The sequence below is a fragment of the Trachymyrmex septentrionalis genome, unplaced genomic scaffold, assembly GCF_001594115.1.
Source record: "Trachymyrmex septentrionalis isolate Tsep2-gDNA-1 unplaced genomic scaffold, Tsep1.0 scaffold13, whole genome shotgun sequence".
NCBI lineage: Eukaryota > Metazoa > Arthropoda > Insecta > Hymenoptera > Formicidae > Trachymyrmex > Trachymyrmex septentrionalis.
The window spans coordinates 1,954,532-1,962,600 of NW_017304438.1; the positions used below are offsets into that span (position 1 = coordinate 1,954,532).

Sequence of the window (8,069 nt, forward strand, 5' to 3'; positions counted from 1 at the left end):
CGTGCGTGTGTTGTGTGTGTATTTATGTGAAGTTTTAGCGATTGCAGAGATACGTTTATAACAAACTCCACTATTTTATTCTTTAAAAGGCCTCCACAAGAAGTTATTTAAATGCAGCTTAAATTTCACATAAATTTGCAATATACAAATATAAGATTAATTTCGGTAATTCTTCAGAATAGCTACCTCACTTCCGATTTCGATGAAATTAGATACTGTTTAATAATAAATACTACTGTCTATACACTCCACATGACAGATTTTCTCACCTGAATAGTTGTCGACTTTAACGCTAAATATTTTGCTTCGTAGGGCAGTCCCAGACTTTTTTCTGCCAGATTCTTTCATTTTACACAAAAACGTGTCGAATAAACCTAATTTCATCAAAATCGGAGATGAGATATATATTCTGAAGAATACCTTAATTTCATTTCTTTCACAAAGACACAAAGATTTCACCTTTATAGTTCGATTCTTCTACTTTTCATTTCTCGTTCGTTCTCAGAACGAAATTCTTCGAATCTTTATCTCTTGAACTCTCAAGTACCTGATAATCCTGAAATTTCTGAGGAAGATATCTTTCCCACCATCTCGTTTTCTTTCTTTTTTTCTTCTTCTTAATTCACAGTTCCTGCCTCCAATGGAATAAGTGGAGATAACGGTTAAGAGAGAAGAGAGAGAAAAGTGAAAATTTTAACCATTATTAATGGAGAACTTTTTCATTTTTCACTTTCCATCTTAGGGATAAAGTTTCATGATTGATACACTTGTCAAAATAATAGATCTGTTTTTTTATTGCACTTTATGAATTGGGGGCGGGGGGGGAGGGGTCGATTGTGGATTTTGAAAGATGAAAATTACCAAATTACAAAGGTTACTAGGTATTGACCAATTAAATTATAAATACTCTAATGAATTTGCTCACTTTTGAAATTTTCATCTCATTTGAAAATATACAATCGACCCTCTGGTGCACATAGTGCGATAAGGCTTATTCTTTTTGGCGGAATTTTTGCACCAGAGGGTTCGTCTTTCTTCCCTTTCTCTCCAAGAGAAAAGAAGAAGAAAAAAGATGAACTGGTGTAAAAGTTCAGCCAAAAAGAACAGGCCTAATAAAAAACAGACTCAAGATGCAATACTCGTGAAAATGGCGTGGCCCACCCGGACACCGGGCGCCTGCATTACGACGTACGAAACGTGCGTCAAGAGGAACAGACGGGACGTCCAAATCCGTGGTGTTTGGCTATATGTGTTTCTAGGCTCGGTCAAAGTCGGCCAAACTTTCAAAAATATCAAATAATAGTACTCGACCCGCGACGCGTCCGTCGCGGACGAATGGTTCTTCAGAATTCGCCATCTCGTTTTAAGTGCACAATTGACTGCGCAATAGTGCAATAGATGTAAGATGGTGCAGCTACGAGGACAGATTTTTTTTTAGTCATGAGACAGTCCGCTGCGCGGCAGTGGCAGCGACCAGTTTCACGCGGTTCACGCCAGTTCACGCTGTTTGCGAAAATTGGAGTACATCAGTACTTGGTTCGGCGTTGTCCGATCGACCGACATATCCAATAGGTTATAAATGCGACCATGAGCGGTGCCTTCGTGATCGTTTTCGCGATTATGGGACGATAATTTGCACCTTCCCATGTTCCCGAGAATCGCCGTGGTTGCGTCATCATGATCTCTGCAGCCCCATTTGTTTCGCTGTTTCTCTTCCTGCTGAACGCACGGGCGATTCCCGTGCCAGATGTTCCAAAACTACTCATCGTTTCTTACGATGCGTTCAGGTACGAGAATATTTGTGGTAACATAAAGACGAAATGCATAAGATTCACAAAAATTATTGTTACGTGGAAAAAAAGAGCTTTTACTGAAGTATATAAAAATTAAGCCAAACACAGATCTGATAATAATTATGTCGAATTGTCAAAATAATTATACGTAAAATATTCATGCATGATAATGTTGCATTTTTGATTAGCTTGAGTGTCCAATATAAATATTTAAGTAGCTACATTATTTAACTAGCTTAATTATTTTTATCTATGTATACAGAAACTTTGTTTCATGCGTTATCTCTGTGTCCACATTCATTCATAGAATATTTTAAGAATGTATAATATGGACACAGAGATAAGCCACGAAACATACATAGCTTCTATATAGAAAATGGAAATCTCAAAAGTATTATAAATTTGTATCTAGTTACATTTGTCAGCAAAACTTCTTTTTGTGTAAGATTTTACAGGGCAACCGAAAGTGTTATATTTGTTCTATATCACACATATCAGTTATCATATTTATTAATACACTATATATTGATTCATAATTTTCTATGTTTTGTATTGGATAGCATATAATTGAACACATGGTAGTCTGCTCTATCAGCGACATAAATATGTAAAAAATTTGAAAAAATAAACAAAATAAAGATATACCTTCATTTCATTTTGTTATTTTATTTTGTATAGATATGATTACTTCGAGAGAAAGCTAACACCGTTCATGAGCCAGTTAAAGGCGCAGGGTACTTCCACTGACTATATGATAAACATTTTTGTCACTAAGACCTTCCCAAATCATCACACGATGGCAACAGGATTTTATGCGGAAACACATGGGGTTGTAGATAATGAATTTTTTGATTTTAGTAAAAATAACACTACCAAGTATTCATACGAGTTATATCATTACAACAACAATATTTTACCTATTTGGGTATGTAGCAGGATGATAATTATATTTTGGATATATTCCAGGTATGTTTTATATTTTATAAACGTAATTATTTCAGACGGTTAATGAAAAAAATGGCAGACGTAGTGGCACAATGATGTGGCCAGGTTCTGTATTTGCATATCAAGGAACGTCTCCTACTTTCGCACAAGTGTGTATTGCATTAACATATGGCATAACATATTTAGATTCTAAGAAGATGTATCGATTATGTTAACAATTTTTTTAGGCTTTTAATGATACGATTCCATGGGAGAAGCGGATTGATGAATTATTATCGTGGTTTGTACATCCTATAAATCCAATAAACTTAGGGATATTGTATATTGAGGACCCAGATTACCATGGTCATGCCATAGGAATAAACAGTCCTGAATTTAATGAAATTCTCAAAAAATTGGATAATATTACCAAATATATGCACAATAAAATTGATCATTACGGCTTGACAGATGCTCTTAACGTGATTCACTTAAGCGATCATGGTATGGCATCAGTTACGATGGAAAGAATAATAAATTTGACAAATTACATCAACGTTACTGATTATACATTTGTGGGAACTTCTCCGGGATTACATATTTTTCCACATCCTGGTAAGATTGCTTTGCGGTATAATTTGCATAAAATTATTTCTATTTTGCTACATCTTTTTCTTTAAATACTTTTAGGAAAAGAAGAGATTATTTATCAGAATTTGAAGTTTGCCGCAGACCAAACAAAAACGTTCAAAGTTTATAGAAGAGAAGATATCCCGAAGAAGTATCATTATGGCAATAATACTCGTGTGGGACCCATTTTTGTCATAGCTGAAGTTGGATACGCATTTCAAAATCTTTATGATGCTATAGAATTTTATAAACAGAAATTTAATATTACGGGTAATTTTATATTGTAATTTTATATTCCATATATTTATTATTATAGAGGTGTACATGTAATTTTTAACATTGAGCCATTATTTCTATTTAGTGGATAATCGGACAGAATTTGGACTGCATGGTTATAATAATGAAGCTAAAGAGATGCATCCATTCTTCTTTGCGAATGGACCTGCTTTTATGCCAAGTTGTAAATTAGAGCCTTTTAACAATACGGATCTATTTCCCTTGTTTTGTGAAATACTCAATTTGAAATGTCCCATGGTTAATGGTACTTTATCTCACATAACAAAGTGCCTTAGGACACAATTGAAAGATGTATCAATATCTACATATAAAATGTTCAGTAAGTATCTCCTTTAATAATTACTAAATTATTCTTTTAACAAAAATCTAAATTTTTAAGATCTTAATAATATTTTTATTTAGTTGCAGTTATTATAACTACTACGTTAATAGGAATTTCAGTAGTGGCGACAATAATTTATAGGAAAAAACGAAGATTGGTATATAATTATAGGTAAATAATAAATAAATATATAATAAATATTAATAGGTCAATTTTCTAAATTTTCAAACAGTTTTAAGAGTTCGTCTCTTTTTCTTTTATAATAAATTTTGTTACTTTTATTTTGTTTCATCTAAATGATGAAACTCTCTTACAGTATTAATAAGATTTAGTAATATACAAAATTAATTTTTCAGGGATTCATATTATACGCTGGGCGAATAAGACATTTGATTATATTACAATTCATTAATAAACATGTCATTATTTACACTTTTGTTGGGTTTTAGTTAGTGAATTAATCTATATAACAGGGATATTATACAAAAGAGATATAAATTCTTATGTTTTCGACAATGAAATACAAATGTCTATCTCCTTGGATCTCTTCCATGTTATAAGAAAACATTGTTCATTAGATATAATTTAGCTGAGATTATTTAGTATTGAATTGAGATTCTTAAAGTGCTAAGAATTTATTAATTTGTCATAAAATAACGATATAATATTAGCAAATTTGAAATAGTATTTCTCATTCGTATTTATAATTATTGGAATTAAATAAACTACTGTGTAATACTTGTGATTTTAATTGTCATTATAATTGTACATATTTGCGAGTAAATTATATAATTATTAACTTCATTCAACTTTTATTTTAGAAGAGTACTGGATGAATCTGAAAATCAACAGTTTTGGGATGAAAGTTTAATTCCACATTTATGAAAATCCACCTATTGCGTAAACGCATAATTTTAAAGTTCGTAGTTTATACTTCGAGTTATCTTCATCCTCTAGTGTACAATTTGTCCGATATTTTATAAATATTGCATTACGAGAAATAGAAAACCTTCGCGTTGACTTGCGTCAAGGCTTAAGCATATTTAAAATCTCCATGTATTATCCAATCTAATGATTCGTGTTGTCGAACAAATTTATCGCAGAGTTGATCGCGAGTAGGACAAATCGCGTCATGAAGACAACAATTTGCATTAAGTTATTCCACGTGAAAGCTCTTATTGTAAAATCTCTTGACAACCAGATGTCATTACACATTTGATGGCAATGGCTTTGTAAAGATATAAATAGAGAATGTTAATATATTCAGTTTGTAGAATTGCATGCAGATAATCTCGAGTTCGCAACAGCCAATGATATCCTGTAGTATTATTCTCCATTATTGTTAGATCAGTTCAAGTACATCATAACAAAAAATCCGCGCCAAATGAATACATCAATTAAGTTATATACTGTTGCTACTACGTTAATAAAAATTCTCAGAATTGCATTTGGGGGTAAAAAAAAACTGCGCACTTACTGTGCAAAACTTATGCACATGTGAAAATAATGTTTCCTGACTGCAAAATGTTTCCTGATGAACAAGATAAATTACGTATGCGGAACAACATACTTATATCGATTAGAATCGATTATGTATAAAATATGTAAATAATACCTGCAGGATTCCATTTAATTCATTTATTTTATGCAACTGTGTACAATCGTTATTAATACACGGCTGATGGAATTAATCGACGAAGAAGGACATTATACATATTTTGCATTCAAATTTTATTTTCCGTCAATGGCAAATAACTTTAACATGTTGCCGAAAAATTTTTATGTAATTTATACTGCTACAATGAAATTTTTATTATTACATAAATATTTAAAATGTTTAAAGATAAAATAATATAATTAAAGACTTTGTTCTCATGGATAGTACTTTACATTACATCTTACAATTTGTACTTTTTATTTTACATTGTTAGTGCTAGTTGTTTGTGTTATTCAAACGATTATATTAAATGGTATTTCTTTTTACGAACGGTTTTTTTTTATTTCAATAGTGCCGTTACCATAGATTACCTAAGTAATTGAATCAGACGTTAGATGACAATCACGGCGATTTACGTGTTAATAAATTATTGTTATAAACACGATGTTGCTTTAATTGGTAATATTATATATTTTTATATTTTTAGATTACATTCATAATTGTTGCATATGCCATACATATGTATGTTTCGTGTTTTTTTTGAGGATGTAAAATTAATCTGTTCTTAGTGCTTCTGAAGATTGATGCTTACAATATCTCGATCGCAAAGAATTTTTTATCATAATTTTTTTTATAAGTTTTTTTATGATTTTTTTATCAGCGCTTTTTGTTGTAATGTTATAATTGAACATGAATAGCTCACATAACAGCGCGAAATAAAAATTCAGAAGAAATTCAATCGTATTATGATGATATACAATAACTGCATATAATTTACTATATAAGTTACGCACATTTTCAGCATTTTTTTGCTGAAAACACCGTTGATAATTACAAGATAAATAAGTAATAAATTAAGTAAGGAATCCTAAAGTGAAGTCAGACTTCCAACGAGATCGCTGTTTTTACTGATAAAATGCGACACATCGATATATCTTTATATACTATTGCTTTATATATTTACTTTATATAGATTGCATCTATATCTCACACATATACATAAATTTTTTAGAACAATAGCGTCAAACAATTAGATATTTAAATTTAATTCTAAAAACTCCAAGTTATTTGTTCGTGTAAATTACTAGTTTATGGACCACAATTTCGTAATACAGATTATTGTAAAGCTTTTTATATATCAAGTAAATGTTACAGTATTAACAGCTCTGATGCCATATTCAGCTATATTGGATTAAGAAATGAGTAAAGTAGATCTTAATTTAAACAATTTTTTTCGTTCTTTGCATAAATTCCACCTCGTATATAGACACGTATGAATTAATGCGTATACTTTAATCCTGGAAATAGATTTTTCGAGTCTATGAAAGAGGAAAAAATAATTGTTATACAAAAATTATTGCGTTTAGTCAGTAAAACGACTTTGGATTCCTTTAAATAGTATTTATTTTTACAAGTGTTTTTAAAAAAAATAGTGTCGGTAATTACCACAAAGTGTCACTCAAAAATTAGGCATTAGATAACCATTAATTGGCGATTAACGTGTTAATAAATTACTGTTATAAATACGACGTTGCTTTAATGGAATTCTAAATTTGTATAAAATTGTGGTCCACAGACTAGTAGTTCACATAAATAAACGTGAAGTTGTTAGAACTAGATGTAGACGTCTAGTTAAGACTTTATTATTCTAAAAAAAATTTATGTATACGTGAGATATTGATGTAATAGTATATAAAGATATGTCGATGTGTCGCATTTTATTGATAAAATCAGCAATCTCGGAGTTCAAACTTCACTTTAGAATCTCCTTAATTGACAGCTGTCGTTACATTTATATTTTTAAATTGCACTCATTATTGTTGCAAATGCCATACACATGTCTCGTGTTTTTTTGAAGATATAAAATTAGTGATCTATTTTTGATGCATCTGATTATAATAAGAGTTGGAAGCTGCAAAGAATTTTTTATCACGGATTTTTTATTATTTTTTTACAGTTGTTTTATATCAACTATGTTATAATAGTACTATAATTATATATAAATCGCTTACATGGCAACACAAAAAAATGACGAAATTTGATCATATGACAATTGTTCGGTATAAGATACACATATTTTTAGCATGTTTTACTAAAAATATCGTAAATTATGATAAATAATTGTAAAAATAAGTCAGTAATAAATTAAAAAGTAAAAATTTATCATCATTGATATAAGATCATCATTTTACACGTTTTTTTTGTATAATATTGTTTTATTATTTTTATCTATTATAATTTATTATAATTTTTGTTTCACATATCATATTTCAAAAGCAATTTCATATTATAACGATTACCCTCCCCCTTTAACCTAATTATGGACATTACGATTCCATGATAAATAATTAATACTACACGATCCTCTCGAGAGATATCGCGACAATTGTGCAAATAAGACTGTTTTGTATTTTTTAGATTGCTTTCGAGATTGTCATTAAGAACT

The 8,069-nt window shown here is 30.2% G+C and overlaps 2 protein-coding genes across 7 annotated transcripts in view; one reads left to right on the forward strand and one right to left on the reverse strand.

Moving 5' to 3' along the window:
• The window catches only part of LOC108756871, an 18,658-nt gene that overhangs the window by 1,829 nt on the left and 8,760 nt on the right, over window positions 1–8,069 (reverse strand). Inside the window, exons 1-2 of one of the 6 annotated variants that reach the window (XM_018501005.1) lie at window positions 1,140–1,377; window positions 460–631 (exon numbers count right to left, since the gene is read on the reverse strand). The gene's annotated coding sequence lies outside the window, so the exon portion shown is untranslated. Of the gene's footprint in view, window positions 1–269; window positions 399–459; window positions 688–1,139; window positions 1,378–8,069 lie in introns of those variants that run through there. The other 5 variants (XM_018501004.1, XM_018501006.1, XM_018501009.1 and 2 more) reach the window with 5 other exon arrangements.
• LOC108756870 (ectonucleotide pyrophosphatase/phosphodiesterase family member 5-like) lies at window positions 1,439–4,461 on the forward strand. Its single transcript, XM_018501003.1, has 8 exons — window positions 1,439–1,787; window positions 2,472–2,718; window positions 2,795–2,887; window positions 2,966–3,332; window positions 3,408–3,617; window positions 3,709–3,963; window positions 4,047–4,137; window positions 4,323–4,461. The coding sequence occupies exons 1-8, from the start codon at window positions 1,678–1,680 to the stop codon at window positions 4,348–4,350; spliced, it is 1,401 nt and encodes a 466-aa protein (XP_018356505.1). The 5' UTR covers window positions 1,439–1,677; the 3' UTR covers window positions 4,351–4,461.

Bases quoted from the DNA above. Each gene is read 5' to 3' on its own strand.
- LOC108756870 (XM_018501003.1), top strand. From the start codon at position 1,678: ATGATCTCTGCAGCCCCATTTGTTTCGCTGTTTCTCTTCCTGCTGAAC. The intron at 3,618-3,708 runs GTAATTTTATAT...ATTTCTATTTAG, and splicing joins ACAGAAATTTAATATTACGG to TGGATAATCGGACAGAATTT. The intron at 3,964-4,046 runs GTAAGTATCTCC...ATTTTTATTTAG, and splicing joins ATCTACATATAAAATGTTCA to TTGCAGTTATTATAACTACT.